Source organism: Rhamphochromis longiceps, linkage group LG20 (assembly GCF_057381845.1).
Source record: "Rhamphochromis longiceps isolate RC_006_pf linkage group LG20, R_longiceps_female_GT1.1, whole genome shotgun sequence".
NCBI classification, from domain to species: domain Eukaryota; kingdom Metazoa; phylum Chordata; class Actinopteri; order Cichliformes; family Cichlidae; genus Rhamphochromis; species Rhamphochromis longiceps.
This window is the reverse complement of record NC_140576.1, coordinates 14,164,888-14,187,432: the sequence shown is the minus strand read 5'-3', so window position 1 is coordinate 14,187,432 and position 22,545 is coordinate 14,164,888. Positions and strand designations below refer to the sequence as shown.

General features: G+C 38.5%; 1 protein-coding gene across 1 annotated transcript in view; it reads right to left on the bottom strand.

The window, feature by feature from the left end:
- Positions 1 to 1,535: 1,535 nt before the first annotated feature.
- LOC146645071 (LHFPL tetraspan subfamily member 4 protein-like) overlaps positions 1,536 to 22,545 on the bottom strand; it is a 38,001-nt gene continuing 16,991 nt past the window's right edge. The window contains exons 2-4 of the mRNA XM_085394712.1: positions 11,861 to 12,097; positions 7,914 to 7,930; positions 1,536 to 6,077 (exon numbers count right to left, since the gene is read on the bottom strand). Of these exons, the coding sequence (XP_085250838.1) occupies positions 6,024 to 6,077; positions 7,914 to 7,930; positions 11,861 to 12,097 (308 nt within the window). The 3' untranslated portion in view covers positions 1,536 to 6,023. The remainder of the gene's footprint in view (positions 6,078 to 7,913; positions 7,931 to 11,860; positions 12,098 to 22,545) is intronic.

The following is a 22,545-nucleotide window of genomic DNA, read 5'->3' as shown; positions in this document are numbered from 1 at the left end:
AAATTACTTACAGAACAATTTGTGTCTACTTGTTTCTAAGCTATGGAATGCTTAGAATTACTCATGCACGACATGAATGACTTGCACATTAGTTAAAATTATTTACAGACTACTTAAATTTACTTAAAGTATAACCTGACTTTAAGTAAGACCCATTGTTCTACCTAACTGAAGGTATTTGCAGGGAAATTTAATTTAATTACAGGCAAATTATGGTGTTAGTCATGAGCTTAATTATAAAGTGTATCCCATTTCTCCCTAGCAACCAGATTTTGTCAGGAAGTCAATCTTTAGGCCTGTGTGACTGAAGCTTATCAGGACATGGTGAAGTTCAAAACCTTGCTATGATACATTACATTAGTTTCTTTTTTCACCTGCACACATATATAGGGGTATAAGATTATAGAGCATATGAGAATAAAAAGTCAGCCAAGCAGTCCTAAATGCCAGTGAAACATTTAAGGTTTCTAAAAGTATAACTGTATTGTAGTGGATCGAGCCATGCAGTATCCAAGGGTGCATACACATTCAGCACAGAATTCAATACATAACACTGTGGGTGACCGATGTGGTAGCTGCTAAAAGCAGACCACACAGAGAAGGAAGCCACTGATGAATTACAGGTACTTACTGTGACAGGTTGTGGGTTCTCCAGTCACAGGCAGTCTCAGGCTATGCCACCCTCTTCGTGTGCATCTGTGTGCAGTGGCTCTGTGTGATATTATTGGTTGTGTGACTCACCCTGAACACTACAGCAGAGCCGGGTGCACTAGCGTGTGGCTGTTAATTACATAAATAGTCCTATTTCAGCCAGAACTTTATGCACAGTGATGGATCTAGGCCTCAGGACTCTGTCTGGGAGGTGTGTGAGGCTGTATGCGGAAGAACAGTGTTTACTGCTCTGCTTTACATCCGTACACTAAAAAACAGTCTACTGATCCAGCTGGGACAGTATTTTTTGAATGTAAAATATTTTTATTCGACCTTCTCAAAATGTGTTTCAATAACAGAAATTGTCATCATGGTGAGTTGGAATACTATTCACAAATAGGAATTCATTCAACATTATAATTTTTTAAATCAAAATCAGCATGTCATCATAATCCAAGAAAACAACAAGCCTCTTTCACAGTCTGCCCACTTGGCCACCATCAAGCAACCCTATAAACAGATTTTTGTACATGTTTGGGTGTTGAAATTTCAACAAGCAGTCATCTGTTAGTAACACGAAACTGAGTCTGAGATGTTAAGCCTGATGTGACCAAACAACAATCATCATACATCATACTGAAATACACTGAAAGTAAAGCATAACAGAAAGGAAAGAGTCTGTAGTTAACACATAAAACAAAGATCTCTTCAGAAATACTTGACAAATATCAGTATATCATTCTTTTGTTATACAAAACCAAAATCAAGTGTTTCTCTTTTTTTTTTTTTCATTTTCATGGTAACACATGATCATTGATGGTATTTTGGCAACATCTGCATTTCAGGAGTTAACAGAACTATTATCATAACATAAGTCACTGGACATTACTCATCTTTGCCCCTGTCCCATCCCACCCCCAAACACGATGTCTTTATACATGATGTTACATGATAAAAAGATGATGAAATCATTGACATAGAAATGGCATTTACATAATCCACAAAGCTTTCATTTGTGGCCAGAGATTGGAAATGACTTGTCATTGACTCTTTTATTAGCTTTTCATTCTTTTTCATGTCTTTAGATGATGTAATCGAAGACTGAGGTGAATTCAGTCCAATCGCACATTGGAAAAAACCAACCAACCAAACAAAACAAAAAAACAACAACAACAAATTTTTAAATATCAAAATGTTTCCCCAAAGCAAGGTAAATAACTGGGGAAAACTAGCCAATATTATTTTAGCTATAATTCTTTGACTTGAAACTGAATTGATCTCAAATCTGCAATAAAACCCACCTAACTTCAGAGCTCAGTCTGAGTATGTAGTCTTCAGTAGAAAAAACTACAGTGTCACTACTTGTTTTGCTGGTTCTGCACCACATCTGAATTAAATCAAGAGTTCTTAGAGGCACCTGAAGTGGTACAAATATGTGCTCATCAAGGTTAAGGTATTGTCAGTTCCTTGTTAAGGTATATTTTCAGTTCATTGTCAAGTTCTCAGGAACAGAGTATCCGGAGAAGAGACCAGACCATTGATCACGCAGGTAATGATGCTTGGAAGCCTGACTCGACCATTTAGGCCTCAGGGTTTTTTTTTTCTTCCCGTGCTCTTTTTCTTTATGTAGATTTGTCGTTACATACATCCTGGGCCTGTGAAAGTATTCCCAAATGAGAGATGCACGCTATAGGAGATATTTAAATCCCAATATATACTGCATGAGAGACATTACTGCCTGCTTTATGCAAACTTTAGATACAAAAAAAGCATTCTGGTTCTCTCAAATGATCACACACATATAAAAAGCAAACATATATGTTTTGCTATACCAAATGAATGAGGTCTCTTTCAATCATTTGCATTGTTTTTTTTTTCTTTTTCTCGTACAGTTACTTCATGGTTAAAGTGAAAGAAACGTTTCTTGAATGAGGGCCCAGCACTTCTAGCCCGGGTGGGTGATCAATATAGGCCAAAGGGTCTGTGCAGAGCCTGCGTGGACAGCATCATTAGAATCAGCATAAGGGCTGTTGTCATATTGTCTTAAAGGCCCAGCTTGGAAAACCGGCACTATTCTACTTTAAACTCTACTAACAAGGGATGCAGCTGAGCAATGCGTCATTTAAACTTTGACCTCATCTTAAGTCCATCAATGAAAAGACTTTAATCGCATATTTGACTTGCTTGTGTTTGATCGTTTCCACTTGAGCCTTTAATACAGTACTGTGTACACAGCTTCCTGAGAGTTAGCTAGCTACCATTCTAACAAAAAACACTACAGTCTAGCTATCTGCTCATTATATAGTGATAACATACCCAGGATAACCTATTGAGCTGATCTCAAACCCATATTGGGCATCTTCCCGTAACTCATTCCACAATTGTGATAGTTTAATTAAAATTCTTAGCTGTAATGGCATAGTCTGATTTTTGAATCGCATTCTTTTACTGGTCCACAGTGATTGTGTTAGCAATGCATCCCTAACAGAGCATAACATGAATTCTAATTAACTATAATACAGTATAATGTGCCCCTCACTAGGCTGTACTTTGGCCTTGTGGTGGATGAATTGCTCCCTCAAATAGAATCAGTTACTTCGTGGGGTTTACATTATGATCTTAAAAGGGCAAAGCGTGCCAATATCTCATCTGAAACAATTACCCATGTGCAGAGCTAATTCTATTCTTGTCGTGACTTGAGCCAGGCTTTACGAGGTTCATTTACAGTATGTCAGCCTCAAGTGCTGCTCTGAGAGGGATAAGAGCCCCACGGTGCCTTGGATTACAGCAGCTTGCTTTATCATTCGTTGCAACTGCAGCTTGTCACGCTAGAATCCCACTTGTCGCTGGTATCATGACAATCGGTGTCACTGATGCAGACAAATCAATTGGCTATAGCTTGTGGAAGCTATAACAGCGCACACGGGTACAGTTGTGAGTCACAACTCAACAGCTCAAACCCGAGTACTGAATGCTCTTGCAGATGAAACAGATTCATGTCTTTAAAATCAGGAGACTACAGACTTCCTCGGTTATCACAAAAATTGGCAAAGGATTCATCGCTATACACATGATAGTTTTTAAGTTGCTGGTGTAGCAATGATCACTGTCATACATGTGTCACCATGGATAACAACCAATGACACTTGCGTGTCTAGTGCTACATCAAGTTACTCTGTTGGAGGGACAAAATCAGGGTGGGGTTGGTGACACGTCACGGTAACAATGTTACATGGACAATACTTTCTTTTTGGACAGTGGAGCTCGGAATAGTGATCATTGTAACATTGTAACTAATTTGCTGATCCCAATATGACTGTTCTCAAAGGGCCTCAGCAAGAATCATTTATAGACAGCAGACTGAACACACATCTTGTTATTAAATTTACAAACATGGTATTAGTTTGCTTGTCTTGCACTTGCCCACAGGGACCCGCACAGATTCTTCTTAGAGACCACAGGGACTCTACTATAAAAGTTCCTTGCGTGAGGGCCATTATTACAGAAGGGCACAGCATCCATAAAAAAAATCAAAAAACTGGAGCTTTCATCTTATAAATGTGATCTACTGTCTCAAGCAGTCATCATTCTACTTCAGAGAACAGGGCAAAGGCAACATCTGTCCTACATATGCTTAAATTTCAATATTTGTTTTTTCAAAAAAAACAAATTAGCCTTTTTTTGCTTAGCAGAATTACGATTTATTAGAATTATTTAAGAAATCTTGATGATTTTCTTGCCAGTTCTAAATTGTTGCTGCCATATCAAAGTAAGATTTAACTGTAGATGATTTTTTCTCTCATAAGATAAGCTCTCCATATTTTCTCAGATGCATGGACAAACATATGTTATGTTTGAATTTGGCCAATATTTTATGGAAGAACAGGAAGTGCCTTGGTGGGATTTTAATCGTAAACTCTCTACTACGAAAATCCTGGATGCAGCCCTTCCCAGAATGACAAGAGTTTTAAATCTTTGCTGTCTAACAGCCCTGTTAAGACTTAATGGTCTGAAGTGTTTTAGTACTCTTTAAAGTCTTTTTCTTTTATTCATTTGTTTATTTTTTTTTGCTGGGATTGTGACCCTCCTATCGGTCCTATGGCTACTACAAAACAGTGTTGTTTATTAAAAGAGGCATATAAGTGACATCACCTTTTTAACATTGCACCACATGGGGCCAGCAGTCCTACAGTCATATTCATGCAGCCTTAAGACATCTGTAGAGTAAACTCATCACTGTATGCTGGAGCCATAAACTGGAGTAAACTGCACACTGGAGAAGGGGATCGTGGGATAGCGCGAGGAGAAAAAAAAAAGATTAACTCTGAATAGACAGCTGCTGTTAAGTTAAACAGCTTAAAATGTACACCATACTCAATGGGGACATACTACAACAAGGGGCTTCTGTTGAGGCCATGCTAATGCAAGGGATGTGTCTCATTTCCTGTGCCATTAAAAAAGAAATCAAAGTGACCATACATGATCACTTTGATTCACGTTGCTCTGCTTCTCTGGTGAATATTTAGCTCAGGAATCCGTTTTTTAAGCCCATCTGTAGCTTCAGAAGGGAGGAGTCAAAGAAACACAATGAATTTGCACATACTCTGATGCTCTTCCAGCACGAGGAACACTGAAACCAAGGGTAGAAATACTATACGCAAATGCATTAGAGTCAGATGAGGTTTTGTTGTCGGCTGTTGTTGTCAGCAGTAATGTTATATACATCGTTAAGTATGTACAGTAGAGAATCTCCCAGAGATGTTAGGTTCTGTAAAGCTGCAATGGGGTACTCCTCTAAATTTCTCACATTTTAAAGTCCTTAGATGAAGAGCCATACGAGTCCCTGTTGAAGTGTTTTAAATATTTAATAATGGACTTGCTGCCATATTGCGAGTCTCCACTCTACCAGTGTGTGAGGAGTATTGAGAATCTGCTCTCTGAAAGCTATGAATGGACACAACACACAAACTCAACATTGGTAAATAGCAATAAGTCAAATTAACCACAGTAAAATCATAAATGGGCATTATGGTTCTTCATCTTAAGGATTGAACTTTTCACCAAAAAATCAAGACTTTAAATACAGTAAAGTTTTTTTCTTTTTTTTTTCTTTTTTACATCATAAAGGTATTCATTGAGAAAGTGTTAAATGCACTGTACAACCTTGTATAATTTTTTTTTCCAAAATATAGTTTATCCCAGTGTGGTTGGTTGTTGTTGTTGTTGTTGTTTTTTATCTTACAGAATCCTGTACACTTGGTGTCTGCATTGAGATTGGGTGATATCCTGATCATTGGAGAGGAGAGACAAGAGAAGAGAAGAAGAGAAGGGCAGAAAGAGAAGAACAGAGAAAGAGAAGTTGTCCAGTGCCCTCAGTGAAGACGCTGTACTCCGTATCGTGGCTCTCTTCTGTCCCGCACCTCAATCTGAAGGAAACAACACAGAGGCTTCATTACTGTGCTCAAAAGGAATGAAGCTATGGGTGAGATTTATAGGTGAAATCAAAGTTATTAACGGTGTGGGCAGGAGTGTAAAAAAACATAAAGCAGAAAATAACCTTTGTGAAACAGTTTTGTGGCTTGGAGTTTAAGCAAAGACTTGTTAAAATTGAGAGTCTTGATGTATTAAATGCAGTAATGTTTAACAGCACTAAAAGCATACTACTACTACTGAGCAACATTGTGGAAAGCTTCTCTTTTAACCTTTCTTCTATTGCAACAGCCCATCAACTTTGTTGAACAATAATATTATATGTAAAAGTTCTTACAAGATTTATTTAAATTTTTAACCCTTTAAAGCCTGAATCATGAAATAATTGCCCCAAAATTCAAATTGTTTGAAAATAGTGTTTATTTAACCTTCTTTTGCTTAATTCTTTTTACACTGATGATGTTGATGTCCCCAAAATTGGCAAAAAACTGTATGTATCATATATGATACACTAGGCCAGCGGTCCCCAACCTTTTTTGCGCCACGGACCGCAACAAAATAAAACTAGTACCGGTATCGAAAAAAAGAAGATCTATTCATAACACACGTGAAAAGACCCAGGAAAACTGAGTAAACGATAAAAACGATAACAAAATAAAGCTGAAAACCGATAAAAACCCTGAAAACCATACATTTCACACCTGAGCCTCAACTCTCGCGGCCCGGTACCAAACAACTCACGGACTGGTACCGGTCCGAGGCCCGGGGGTTGGGGACCGCTGCACTAGGCGTTAAAGGGTTAACTAAACTTTTAAGGTAATTTTGGAAACACTAAAACTAGACCTGTGGGCTTTTAGGGCTATCGTGGTAAACCTATATTCACAGAAAACAATGTCATCAATAATAATAATAATAATAGTAATAAATACTAAAGATTATTATTATAAAATAATTTGTGTCTAAATGTACCATTTCTTTACATTGCAGTAGTAGTGTACTGTGTGGTTGCCACTAAATTCCCAGGAAAACCTCGACCTGTCTCACATTTTTACGTGGAGAGTTCAGCTGATAAAAAGAAAGAGTCAGAAGCCGTTTGAATCTTTTACCTTTGGTTTAAAACTGTTTTGAATAAGCCCACAGAGCTGTAAACCACATGATTCCTTGTTTTTTGGAGAATAAGCACTGGATTGTTTCAACTGTGTTTCAATAAGTCTAATTAGATTCAATTTAAGGTTAGATTTAATCCTACTTTGTGTTTTACACATTTTGAACATTTCACAGCTTTTTAAGATATTTATGGTGTTTTTCACTCCAAAATCAGCGTTTCTGTTTGAGGTTAGCAGGGAGGTTTTTGTTTAGAAACTGGACAGCAAAATGAACAGTATATAAACTGGGAGTACTTTTTTTTTACTGGTTAATCTGGTAAAAGCAAAGTGAAATGGTTTTACCAGATTAACCAGTAAAAATGTGTTTGGTTCAGTTTGTGTAGGTTGAAGTTTGTCAAGGCGAAGAGCATCAGGAGATTCTGGTGTATAACTATGAATCAGCTACCTACACAAAAAGAAACTGTGCTGAACTTTTTAAATATTCCTGTGAGAAATATCCAACAGAGTTTAATATTTAAATGATTCAAACTTAGAATACCTAACCTAAACTTGAACTGACATAAGCTCTGCTGCTCGATCAACTAAAAACAAATATTTATAGTGAAATAATAAAAGTAATTTTTTAAAATGAACTGTTTTCTCAAATATTACCAGTGACAATTCTTTATTAGGAGATATATTCTTCAGACATAACGCACATTAAATGTATAAAGAAACTCGACTTACCCTTGACACTGCAAAATCTGCAAGGACAGAAAAGAACAATAGTGTTGGCGTAAACACAGTGGGGCAGGAAAAAGTGCATTTGTGCATTGAGTGAATATGCTTATGTAAGTATGAGCTAAGCTAAGGTCACCACTTACAAACAAACAAAAAGGGCACAAACAGAAGGTCATTCATTTACTATCGATGTCTGTGCCACGTCCACATGTTTTCTTTTTATGAAACTGTTATTAAACAACTGAGATATTGTGATGCGGTAAACTGAGCAGGTTTTAAACTAAATGTTTCAAAACAAAAACCTAAACTTACTCTTGGACTCTACAAAAGTAGCTTTGCATGATTGTTAGTATGGAGATGCTCAGTTCATCCTCTGTCTGAAACAAGCTGCTTTAAGGCACTTTTATTCTTATTCATTTTACTCTTTTTGTGTAAAAAGAGCTTTGTGGGTAATTTTAATCACTTTAATATGCAGTTAAGAAACCCGATGGTTGGGTTAATGTTGAAGGATAATAGGGCTTCTATAATGATCAAACAAGAAAGCTTATTTCATTTAAATTTAAGAATTGTATCCAGCTCTAAATTTGGTAACTCAACTCTGTGTTCTGTATTTCCTTGAAAATAAAAAGTTAGTTTCTCTTTATTTACTAACCCTAACTCCAGGAATACCACAACATGGTACGAAGTGCTTTACTCAAGAGAGAACAAAAAATATGAACAACATAGATACAGATCTACTCCCCTCCAATGGCGAGCACTCCAATAGTTTCTCAGAAACAGGGAATTTTGAGAAAACAAGTGAATCAGCCAATAATTCACAAACTGAAGTGCAGGCTGCAGGGGGATTTTTTTTAAATTCCTCCTTCTTGACTTCTATTCAGTTTTTTTTATTTGCATATTTCAGAACATCAGCAGTGATAGCCAGAGTAAATACAAAATGCAGTTTTTAAATGATGATTTTACTTAAGGAAAAAAAAAAAAAGAAATATCTAAATCTATTTGATCCTATGTGAAAAAGTAAACTTGGGAATGTGACCTCTGGCAGTGAGTCTTTCACAGTGCCGTGACCCACTCTCTGCAGCACCGACTCTTTGTTTTAATTCAGCTACTTTGAAGGAACGGTCACGACGAGGTTTGGATAACTTTTCCCTTTAATTAATGAAATTGTCATTTAAATACTTCATATGGTAGTACTTTGACTTTGATGTAGTTACTCAGGTTATCTTTGTCTAATACTAAATTTGTTTGACAAATATGTAAAACAAACAAACAAACAAAAAAAAAACAGACCAAAAATAAGAAACCAGGAAGGGGACAAATAGTTTTTCACAGCATATGATAATATTTTCATCTTCATTAAGCCAGCGGAGGCTTTGTATTAAACCAAGATTGAGATTCAAAGTTATCAGGCCTGGAGATACTGGAGAAGCTTCTAACACCCAAGCAAACTGTAACTCATATTTATGCCAGTAAATCATTTTCAAAGTGTGCACTGTATATGTAAACATAACCCTTAAATAGGCTTATTATTGATCCAGTTTTCCCGTTGTACAACTCAATTTATTTTGTCATGTGTATAGCCAACAAAGAGTCCCATGGTCTGTTCCCAGGCTATAATCTACAGGGACATTTTTTCTTTTATGAAAGAATGTGCGTGACAAGAGAAACTTTACTCTGCTGGTGAAGCATTAGAAGCATTAAATGGGTAAAATCACTAAAACTGTCAGTGAGGTTAATCAGATAAGAAGAGAAAGACACGCCCACGCACTGGAATATCTCCAGTTACCATGGAAACCATCATGGAGATAGATCATCAGAGAACCAAGACATCTTATGTCACTATTCTCTCTCTTTATCTCTCAGTCTCTTCCTCTCCCCTCCTCCTCTCTCCTTTACTCCTTTACTCGTGCTCCCTGTCTCTGTGTCGCTCACACTCTCGTCCACCGTTACAGATCGTCTTCTTTCTGCCTGTCTCTCTATTTTCTGTGTGTGGGATCGAATCAAACACGTAAACCTTATTTAAGGACATTTAATAAAATGTTTTACAATATCTTTTACTCTTCCCCCCTTCATTTCTGCCTTCTGCTGTTCCTTCCCTCCTCTTCCTCTCTTTTCATACAGCTGAAACAATGCGATTTGAGTGTCCTGATGCAACATCATGCAAACTGTCAGAAATCCTCTGGAGGACTTGCTCCCACTCTTAAATTCAGCACTGAATGCAATTTGGCTGAAGATACTTAGGTCAGGTTGGAGTGCACTCATTTTTCAGCAGGACAAATTTCATGTTAATGGACAAAAAAAGCCCTAAAAATGAGATTTGGAGAAAAAACAACTGCCTTTCCTAACTCACCTTTTGAGTTGATTTACTTTTATGAACTACGCTACATGTGTTTGTTTTTCTTTGTAGGTTTTACAGTAATGGGGTTTAAAGAGTTGCAACTGGAGAAGAAAGATTGGATAAAATCAGCTAATAACTGTATTACAGTGAAATAAATTACGTTTTTTGATTAAACTTGGAAAAGTAGTTATCAAAGATCAGCAGGTTTAAAATGAAAAGTTGCGCTTTGAGTTACAGTAACAATGATACTCTGTGTTTAAGTGTTAGGAGAGTGACTATTGCCTTCGGTTGATAGAATTGATTAAACAGTGGTTTTCTGCATTTTATAATAAGATTTAAATATTAGCATAACGGGCTAACAAGTTAGCTAGAAAACTGCCATTATTCCTAACAGGATCTTACTAAGTTAATTGTATGGACTGTATTGTACATAATTGGCTTGTGGCCATCGCTGTATTCATTTTTGTTTTGTTTTTTAAGAATAATTACTAATAATTACTTACTGGTGTAGAAGCTGACTAAGAAAACAAAGGCAATGAATACCAATTTGAAAGCAAGTTGTTAATCATATGAGTGATACTTAAATTATACCCTGCTTTATTATCTATTTTATTCTGAATCAGACTATAATTTAAAGAACAAACATTGTCTTACTATACTGATAATAGCCTATGCATGTATATATATATATATATATGCATATGTACCGGCATCGTAACATATAGGATTATAATAATGTGATTATAATCACATGTTATGATAATATAATTATTAGTATCAATATTTATTTTAAAAACTGTAATTATAATTCCAAATTCCTTTGATTTTCCTATTCATCACCCCCCTGTGAATCCACTGTTAGGTTCTCCGTTTGCGTCACCTGCATGTAATTACACAGTCACAAATATTTGTACCTGCAGTGGAATTTTCTTTGAGTCACCATGTAATATGGTATAATGAATTTCAAAAAGAAGTCTGCAGGCGGTGTGTTAAATAAGACTAGAAATAAGCTTTATGTTTACAACTATAGGAGCCCCCACTGATGGCTATTAGAAGAAATGGAAGTTTAATACGCTTTTGCACTGGCTTCAATTTCAGAGGCCATCTTTTTATAAAAGGTCTCTCTTGCAGCAAGCATACTGGGTGGACGGTTAGCACTACCAGATTTGATGCATTCAGCTCAGACATGTTTCCAGTCTTACCCCATAGTTATTCATTATTACTATTTTCTCAAAGTCAGGATTACGATAGATTTTTTAACCATTTCTAAATTCAGTAAATGCAGTAAAAGAATACCTGGATAGAAATACACACAATGGATCATTATTAGTCAAGGATTGGCTTTCTTGGAGTCTGAAAGTCAATACTATTGAAGCAGTTTGGGATCATCTTGACTGAGATTGGAAGAAAAGGCAGCCAACATCTAAAAAGAGCTTTGAATGTTCTTTAAGTAGCCATCCTGAAGACTGTTTCTTAAAGTCTACTTAAAGGAATGAGAAGAAAGCTTGCCTAAGAGAGTTTAGAAAATAAATGAAATAATTTAGTGAAAGACATGTTGTCTTTAGTTCAAATGAATCCTTTTTAAAACACTGCTCTTCATTATTCCTTTACTTACCCTTGTTGTCTGTTTGCAGATCATCAAGATAGAAATCCGTCTGCCGGTTGCCCAGGACAAAGGCCAAGAAGGAGAGAATGAGGGCATCCAGGATTCCCATGATGGCCAGCATGTAAGCCCAGCGTACAGAGCAGTCACCCAGGGAGTATTTTCCTGTCTGCTCCCCGCACATGTCACGGATCACCTCGGCGTCCCATCCATCGGGGAAGATCATGCAACCCAGCACGAGGCACACTCCTGCAGAGGACAAAGAGGTTAACAGACTTTAAATGGCAACATGGATCGATTTGGTAAGTTTACAAAGAGATGTAAAAGCAGGAGAAAAAGATACTACTAACCTATACTAACTCTCTCATGTCTGGATCTAGAACTAAGTGGTATCACCGTCTGTTTGCATCCTAAGAGTTTGTTGAAATGTTGGTGTGTCACATGTGCATACATGCAAAAGAGCATGTGAAACTTTTGCTTGGAGACTGATCTGGAATACCATTTTGTGCACTTCCGAGATCCTGAACTTGCAAACTTGCAAAACAAAATGTTTGCAAGTCCAACAAAGAAGAAATTGAAGTTCCATTTGTTAGATCCATATTTCACATGTGTTGCGATAAACTTATAAGATTACTAAAATCTGACAGTCTGCAGGCATCTTAAAGAACATCATAAGGTTTGAAATGAATTCATGTTAAAGCCTCATTTGAGTTGTGCTCCATCAATAGCAGTCTTATGTTAAAATGTAATTTTAAGACACAACTTTCTGCCTACGAGCAAATTGGGAGATCAAATGATGCAATAATGTGGTTAATCACCACCCACATCCCTGATGTGTTTAGTGTGCCTAATAGTGTTATTACGCTCACTGATGCCTGTTTCATCCAGCTGGACCAGTTTGGTGGGTGGGATAATCATGGAAATGTCATCTCCCGTACCTGGTTACAGCACTAGATTTAATTACTTTTAAGACCACATGGGACTTAAAAAAAAGCTTTCCACTAAACTTTTAAATACATTTTTGGACTTTCATTAACTGTTCCACCTTTAATGAACTATTCTTCCTTAATGGGTAAGCATTCATAGCGTACTCAGTCAGCCAGTCAGCAGCCATTGATCACTGCTTATCAGTAAAACAATATTTGTCATTTAAATGTAGTTTTATTTCTGCATACATTACAAAAGAATCCGTTAATGACAGAGAGTGGCTTCACAGTGTATTGGTTAGCACATTTGTTTAACGAGCAAAAGGTTCCTGGTTCCTGGGAGGAAACGTAAATTGCTCTGGGGTTGTGTGACGAGCTGGCGGGGGGGGCTGGCTGGCACTGAGAGAGTGGAACAATGGAGTCCATAGCCTGTGTACATTCACCATGAGACAATTGAGAGAGGGGAGGAATTTAAAATGTACAATCACTCCAGAAAATCTGAAAGCCCAGACACAAGGGAGAATATGCAATGCACACGCACTCAGATGCACACACATAATACCAAGCCCTCTAGCGAAAGACACACATATATATCTTCAGTGCTACAACAAAAATGGTAATCTATACTTTACACCTCAGCTCATTCATCAAAGTGAGTATCACTGAGGGAGCTGATTGTGCCATATTTCTTGCTCACCAGCACTGTTTAAATAGCAGTCAGTCTGTGCCCGAGGGGCTGTAAGTAAAGCACTGGGCTCCACTGGGAGATGGGGAACATACATGGCAGACGTCACACTGGATCTTCATTTCAGACCAGACGTGTCTTTTCCACGGGCAACATCACTTGTGATACACACGAAAAGTCAGACAAATCCGGCTGAGTCTGTGATTATTACGCTTCGTTCCAATACATGCTGAAACGATTTAGCGTCTGGAGCTCAATTGGCGTGCATATTTGAATATTTTATTACTGTGAATATCTGTGTGTGCCTCGTGTGCACCACTGAAGGATGCTGGGCACCGTTCAAGCACTGTGGCTGCTGTGTTTGAATGGTACCCAGTCAAATCTGTGCACACAGTCACACACAGATCATAGAGGATAATAGCACCAGATTGTGCTTCTCAATATGTAAGACCCAGTCTTTGCTTCTAGGCATCAAGTTGTCCACACTCATAAAGGTCAATGCACCTTTCTGAATGTGGACATTTGCTTAGTAACCTGCACAGTAATACAAAGTGTGGTACATAATGCTGGTAAGCTTGTGAGCTGGAGTTTTGGAATCTAAATATGTACTAAAAGTTTTTCAAGCTTTCAGATATTAGTCAGTCCACACCTTTTACTTGAGAGGTTGGAGTGGTTCTTATCAGGTTTTTGAGTAGCATGGGTGTCAACTTTGTACTATGGCAATTAAAAAAAAACTACTTGAATCAAAATACATGCTTATAGGATCCAAACTGTACCATCTAGTCTGCAGTCAACCAGGATTGTGTGAAGGGCTGATAACTGCTAAGGAGACCTCACATATTTGTCTGTTTGCTGACTTCTTTTTAGTATTGTTGGTTTGGAAAGGCCACAATTCAGTGTGTGCAAAGTAAAAAATAGACTGAAGAAACACCCTTCAACCATGAAGTGATTACTGATGCCACATAGTTTCACTTGCACAGTTCACTTGCATTTCTACAGCGCCTCAGCCCTATACACTGTAACGTAAAGACCCTAAAGCATTCAAGAGAAACCCCAACAATCAGACGATGCCTTATGAGCAAGCACTTGGTGACAGTGGGATGAAAAAACTACCAAAGGACTCTGCATGTTTGCTGGTGGCAACAGCAAAAACACAATCAGCTGTTCTGATTAGAGCATAAACAAGTAATCCACTACTTGTTGGGACAGTAAAACCAAATTATTTTTAAACTCTATTGTCATAATACAAAAAATTAATATATAAGTACTGCACACCACACATTGTTTTTCTGTGTCTGAAAGAAAAAATATCGGCCAATTGATCAGATTTTGAAATAGCAAAGCAAATACCGGCTAATCTTAAGGAGCCTATATCAGTCGGGCTCTAAGTAATCTGAATGAAGAGAATATACAGCATGTTTTTTAAAAAAGAACTGATGCATCGTACTTACTTAAAGCAAGCTAAACTCACCCAGTACAGTTTGGTGCACTGTTCAATGTTGGTAGGTAGGTGGGAGAAGGTAAGACCTTTTAGCAAAAGTGTGGCTATTTCCTGGAAGCACTACCTACAGCGCCCACTCACATCCTGGGCCTTATGACCTCAGGAAATCACATGATAGGGTGGGGCTAGGTTTCACAATGAGTTCACCCGAAACTGATTGTGACCTACACCCGTTTTTACACCTTGGCTCGTGTGATTAGGTAGAGGATCATTAGGGGGTTCATTGTCCCTCTTGGGGGGACACTCCCATAGGGCTTAAATCTGGGACGCTCCACCATTTGACCTTAGAACTGAAGAAGCTTCTCGGATGAGAGGTGAAACGTCTTCAAGCAACTTAAAGAAATCCAGACGCTCTTCTTTCCAAGCTCCTTAGACTACATACAAGCAACACAATGAGCTTTTCCATCTTTTTTGAGACAGCTTAGTGTATAAAAATGGTCAGGAAAACACGGGTCTCAGACTAAAATGTTGAAGTTTTTCTAATGGGAAAGGGTAAATATAAAATATTCAGTTTGGTAAAACAATACAACTTAGAGGGTTCTAAAACAAATGAATTCCACCAAAAGATGTGGTTTTCTAAAATGTCATGAAGGTGATTGATCTGAGTATATTAAAGCCACATCCATTAGTCATTTGGTTGAACCCTGTCACATTAGGGATTCCCTCTGAAGATCCTGCTTTTTATATACTGGCAATCCATCATGAGAATATGGTGGGTGGTGAACTCACAGCAACAGATGAGGGATGATATGAGATTAGTCACCACCTCTCTGTGTAAACATACAAACACAAGGAGTCCTATTTTGAGCTGAAATTTACGCCATTTAAAAATGTGACCGCTCCTCTGACAGAATGATTGCAGGCGTAATGGGGGAATGTAATGAGAAAGAATATAATGAGGATAACACAGTAAGTAATGAGAGAATTGAAGAGCAAAGGAAGTAATCATCGTGGGAAATCACCACGTTATTAGCTTCTTTTATGGCCTTTATGCAAAATATTAACATAGATGAGGAATGGTAAAATCATTAACTGAGTAATGAGTGTCAGGTAACATGTTTTATGGATTTTTGATGAATGTTCCCCATCTGGTTGGAAACACCTTTGAAGTTATTGAGTGTGGGCTTTTTAGAAACATGGCTTGGAGAGCCTGACGGGCACCATACTTGAGCCTCATGGCAACTCATTAACTAGCCCATTTCCCTCTGTAATACATGTTATTTGTTTACCACTTAAAGTTTATTTGTGCTGTAAGCAATTATCAAAACTTTTTTTAATCTAATATTTTGGCAGGAAATTAAATATTATCTCATCTCGTGTTATGCCTTACTATAATTCAGCGTTTACAATCATTGCTTAAGACATTGGCTTGGTCAGTAATTTTAAATCTACAGTAGCCAAAGTTATTGCTTTGAGTCCTAATAACCATGCAACATAAATGTAGGAAATGCTCCAGCAGGAGAGCATCCACCTTTGCTTTACTAACTGTGACAACGAGGACACGGCATTCTCATTGGCTACTGACTTATGATTGACAATCGTTAGCCAGTGAGGGCGGATAATTCTTCTGTCCAACTAATAATGACCTTTCTTGTTTGTTTTGTTTGTTCAGTAAGATCTGAAACCAGCTGAGACCATAAACTCATCAGGACAGTGTTTACTAAGGTAACAGGTCAATGAAGCCGAAGGCTGTTTCCCCATTGAGCAGGCTTGGCCAACTCCAGGCATGTAGGGCAGGTTTTAGATATCACCCTGGGTCTACACACCTGAATCAAATGATTAGTTCATTACCAGGCCTCTGGAGAACTTCAAAACATGTTGAGGAGGTAATTTAGCCATTTAAATGGCTGTGATGAACAAGGACACATCTAAAACCTGCAGGACACTGGCCCTCGAGGCCTGGGTTTGGACACTACTGCCATAAACTTCAATACAACCACAAGTATTTTTACAGCAAGAGGAGTCGCCCTCTACTGGCTATTAAAAACAATGTAGGTTTAAAAGATTTTTGCTTTGGCTTCACTTTTCAAACCCAAAGTACAAAACAAACCTGCTAAAATGTACATCTTTTATTCTGTCTGTGGATTTTACATTTGTTTCCTTGATTGGTTCTCATTGTTGCCTTGAGTTTACCTTTGCCTTACTAAATGTTTAGTAAAGCCTTGATTATATTGTGTTCTGGACATAGATGGCTGAGTAATGTAATGTACTTAGTGTATTAAAGTCCCATCCATTAGCCATTTTGGTTGAACCCTGTTTGCAGAGCAAACAGTTGTTTTCCTTTAACTCTGCGGCTTGCTTTCTCCATTTGAATTCAAGTGAATGTGCACATTTCATCAAAGTTGCAACATGAACTCTGAGAATTACAACATGAGATAATCTCTGTGCTCATTTTTCTTTTGCATTACAATGAAATGCTATGTTTCCAACCCATGCAAGAGCACAACAGAGGACTAAAAGTTGTGAACTGATTCACAATTTCCAACTTACATAACAAATGCTCACAAATTGCTTTTGTGAGCATGCACAAGAATGACTGCATGCTGTGACTTGCAACATCTTTTTGGCGTGTTTAACTCTTTGATGCTGGGACCAGGTTATTACTAACAAAACAAATGTAGCATTATGCTTTCAGTTAGATCAGATTTGGGGGAGCTAAAGCTATTTCACTGCATTGTGATTACTTTTATGCACTAGCAGATTGCTGTACTCACCAGTAGTTTGCATGGAAGACATGAGTTTGTCTGCAAACACTCTCCAGAATCATGAATTCTTCATACAGACAATGTGAAAGATTATCGAAGCTTGTTGAAAAAACGGATATCCATAACTTGAAATTTAGTCTCTGAAATTTCGAAATCCCTAAAAAATTTATTTTCAAAGTTTTTGAGTTAGCTCTCCCAAACAAGAATCTCTGTGAAGGATGTGATTTCCTTGTTAACCAGTAGCAGTTGGCGCAGACACATTTGGGTAGTAACAATATCAGTGAGTTACCAATGTATTGCAAAAGTGAACACATTGGTGCCAGGTTCTTCAGCTTTGAATGCGATGATAACTGCAAACAAGGTGTCAATGTGTTTATGTGGAACTGTTGGACAGCTGATGCCTTCCGCCTTCTGCTTCAGCTTCGTTGTCACAAGGAAATTATATACTTTCACAGAGCTGACTGGTAGAGCTAACTCGAAATTTTGGATGAGTTTTTTTTTTCTGTGGCTGTAATGAGCCTCCATAAAAGATTGATGTAGCTCCCAGATTTGACAAGTGACGCCACTGCAAAAGTGCCCTAAATATGCATTCTTTTTAATGTCTACAAGGGCAAAACCTGCTGATCTCAGTGAATTCATGTTTCTGATGAGTTTATTATACATTTGTACATTTTTATGCATTCAGTGTATGCTGACTGGCTGACTTGTTATTGAGTTTGTTAGCCAATGGCTGTGCGGCATCGTGGTGTGATCTGTACCATCTGGTTTCTAAAGAGCACAATGACAAAAGTGAAAAACACCAAGCTTGAGCCTTAATAACAGGACTTTACAATAAATTATGGAGGATTCCCCATCTAGCATACTACCTATGATGGAGACGGACCCACATTTGTTTCGCACTTAATAATGTTTTTTCTTTGGTTTGGTTTTTAATAGACTGAAGGTTAGCGGCATAGATGAGATTTAGTTCAGTTTCACCTAAAATATGTAACCTCTCATCATGTAATGCATTTTCTTTCTAAATCAAGCCTCTATTCAAATGTATTTAGTAACTTGTGTTGTTAACATACTCAGATGTAGTTGAGTTCAGCAAAACGTGCAAGCGCATGCACCGTTTAAAGCAGGGGTCCCCAACTCCAGGCCTTGAGGGTCGTTGTCCCTCAGGTTTTAGATCTCACCCTGGGTCAACACACCTGAATCAAAAGATTATTTCATTACCAGGCCTCTGGAGAACTGCAAGACATGTTGAGGAGGTAATTTAGCCATTTGAATCAGATGTGATGGATCACGGACACATCTAAAAACTGCAGGACACTGGCCCTCGAGGCCTGGAGTTGGGGACCCCCGGTTTAAAGCATCAGGAACTCCGCAGCAAAGTGTTCAGCACAGTACACGCTGGATAAAAAAAACCCATTTCTTTGTGAATAGCATTCTAGTATGACAGCAACGATCATGTGGCATGTACTCTCTGTGCACTCTCCTCTATCTCCCCTTTTTCTTTCATCTTCAACTCAAGCCTTTAAGTGGGCACCAGCAGGCTAAAAATAACCCCCACCTTCCCACAACCCAAGAAAAGCCCTTTGAAGTTGTTGGGGTTTTTCCTCTTCCTTCCTCCCCTCCACTCTCTCAAGACACTGCATTCTGAACTTGGAAGGAAGGAACTTCAAAGGCAACAAGCGGAGGGATCGAACAGAGAAGGCGGATGGGAAGGAGGCGAGAAGAACAGAGTTGATGAGTGAAAGAATAAAAAAAATCAAGTCGCATGGCTACTGAAGCTTCACTCCATGTCTTATGTCATCCCCCCCCATCTCAGTTCATCACCTCCTGTCACTTCTTTTCAGCTCAGCATTCACAGCCAATCAGCTGTTAGGAGGCATCAAAGCAGATCAAACCAGGGAAGACAATTGGAAATGCACCACCTGGATATGATTGTGATCCAGCTCATTAAAAAGACCGTGAATCATTTTTATTTTTAGTGTCTAAAGATATTTATAGGCTTGTTACGTAACAGTTTTGTCAGACTGTCTTATCTACAATCTTCACGGATTCTTTCTTCATTCTCGACAGCCCAAAATGATTATATAAGTCCTCTAAAAATACCATGAGTGTGCTAAATATAAATGTGTGTGTGAAGTAATTTTGACTTGAGTAGTTATAGGCTAAACACCACCATCACATGGTTGTGACATCATCCAACACCCTTTTACTCCTTAGCCATACAAGGCTGATGGGGTATTGTCATTACCCCACAGAGCGGGTGGGAGGGCGGCATGGACACTCAGGGTGGGGAATGCGATAACTTGCCATGTAGGTGACGTAGGATTTTGAAATTGATATCATAGGTGTATCTGCTAGGACCCTGAGGGGTAGAACTGGCGGTCACCAGTATTTTTAAATTTTTTTATTCTTAAGCATTGCTTTATAAGGAAATTGGAAGGTACAGCTGATGTGTTTAATTGGAGATAATTTATCTGAATGTTAAGAGCGTGACCACACCTCGTACACTCCTTTTCCAGTTCTCCATCTATACACAACTCCCCTTCACTGCAAGCGGTTTGTTCTCTTTTTGTTGCCCCACCCTCCCTCCCTTCTAAAATTCATTCCCTTCTCATTAGTACATGGGACTCATACTTACTCCAACTGCCATTATCTACTAGAAATGCTGTTAAATCTTAATGAGAATGTGGTGCTAGCTAGATCAGAGGGCGATTACAAGCTTGTTTTGTTTCGCATTTGTTTCACAAGTTACCACACACACTGGGGCCAAGAAAAGGTGAGAATATGTTTGCTATTTTCTGATAGTTTGGCTTATGGGTGGCCAGTGGTCCATGTTTTGAGTTTACAGTAGAGGCAGTGGATAACCACAACTTGTAGTTAAACGAGTGACATCATCCATTGGTTTCTGCATGTCATATTGGATGAATTCAGTGATTCAGTCATATTTGAACCAGTAGCCCTACCAATGGGAAGGTCAGTGGACGATTACCCAGCTACAGCACTCTACATGTCAAAGTATCCTTGGGTAAAATACTGAACCCTGATTTGCCCCCAGTGCATCTGTTGGAGTGTGTGTGTGTGAGTGTACTTAGGCATAGGAAAAAAGTGTTTAAATCAGGGATGTCAAACTCCTTTTACTCCACGGGCCACATATGTGGCACTTTGGTCTTAAGTGGGCCAGACCAGTGAAACTGCTGTTTCTGTCAGTAGTTTAACTGCACATTTAATCTCTGAGATATCTCACTATAAGAAGAAGAAGAAGTTTCAACAGTATGTCTCAGTTTTCTCTTAATAATGAAGAAATCCTTTTGGAGTTAATGAAAGAAATCTGTCAGCACAGCTCTTTGGCCTTAAACTGAAAGAACTGAATTTTTTAAATTATGGAAAAAATTCTAATAGCCAAACTGTCCTGTAATTATAAAGCGGAAAGATTTTGTAACACGTAAAAATAATAATAATAATAATAATAATATGGTAATGAAGAAACAGGAACTCTTCTGTCAGATAACCGTTTATCTATTGCTATATTACTCTGGTGTAGTGTGAATGGCTGTGGGGGAGGTCTTTGTCAGTGTGACAAGCTGTAAAATACATAAAGTTAAAAGTTCAAAATGTATTTTCCAAAGCCATCCAGTGGCCATCCAGTGACTGAAGTCTTTGCCGGGCTGTTTCTGGGCCCCAGGCCTTATGTTTGACACCTAGGCCGAAATGAATGTGTCGTTACGAAGGGAAAACTGTCCATCGAGGCCAAAACAACATTTTTTCGGACCAGATTTAAAAACGCTGTTTAGTTGGCTATTTTAACATATCCTGTATGGACAAAAACCCTGATCACCTGCACATAACATCAAGAGGAACTCCTCAGCCATGGAAAACCATGCCATATAGCATAGTCTATGGAGATTGTCTCTCTTTTAGAGGAACCCTTGAGTGGGTATTGGGGAAACTACAGGTTTTGGTCCTCAGCTTTGTCTGTTGGCTTTGTTCCCATCTCACTAAAACATGGTTCCTGTCATGAAACGCTGTGTGGCAGGCAGGAGATGTGGATCTAAAATGCAGGCGCTCAGACTTGAGGTGTTAACTCAAAGTCACAGCTTTATTGGCTGGCAGGAAAAAAAAACCATACAAACTAAACTAAACTGGGAAACAACAAACTAAAAACTCAAAGAGAGACACAGGGCGCTCCACACAGCATGAGGGACGACGCGACACTGACTCAGAGAAACACAGGATTTAAATACAATGGGAAGTAACGAGGGGAATGAGACACAGAAAGAGAGCACAGCTGGGAGAAATCAGAACTGACGAGACAAGGGAGCAAAGTAGGATACACATGAGACACAGACCTTCAAAGTAAAACAGGAATTAGCACAGATGCAAACTAGACTAGGGGAGACAGAACAACTAAGAAACACAGAGGGCAGCTACTAAATACTCAGAGAACTAAACAGAATACAAGAACACCAAACTAAGACACTACACTAAAGAACAAGCTGGGACAACAAAGAGAACTAAGAACATAATACAGAAAACTCAGAGGCACAAGAAACTCAAAACACTGGGTCACTGACCCAGGACCGTGACAGTTCCACTCTATATGAATTAAACTCTCTCACTTTAAGCCAGCATCCTTCCAATTGGTTGACCCTTGTGGATAGAAGGTTTAAAAGACAGGAGGCTGGAGCTTCTTCTGTGTGCCGGAGACGACCATATTATAGAGGTCCTCTCTCGCTGACATCACACAGTGCCAACAGTAGAAAGCTGTCTGAAACATGGCATTCAGAGCAGTGAGAGGCCTGAGCTAAAGAATCACATAACAGGGTCAATTTAAATATGGTGGCATAACCATTATGGTACGGATTAAGACTGCATGTTGCTGTCAC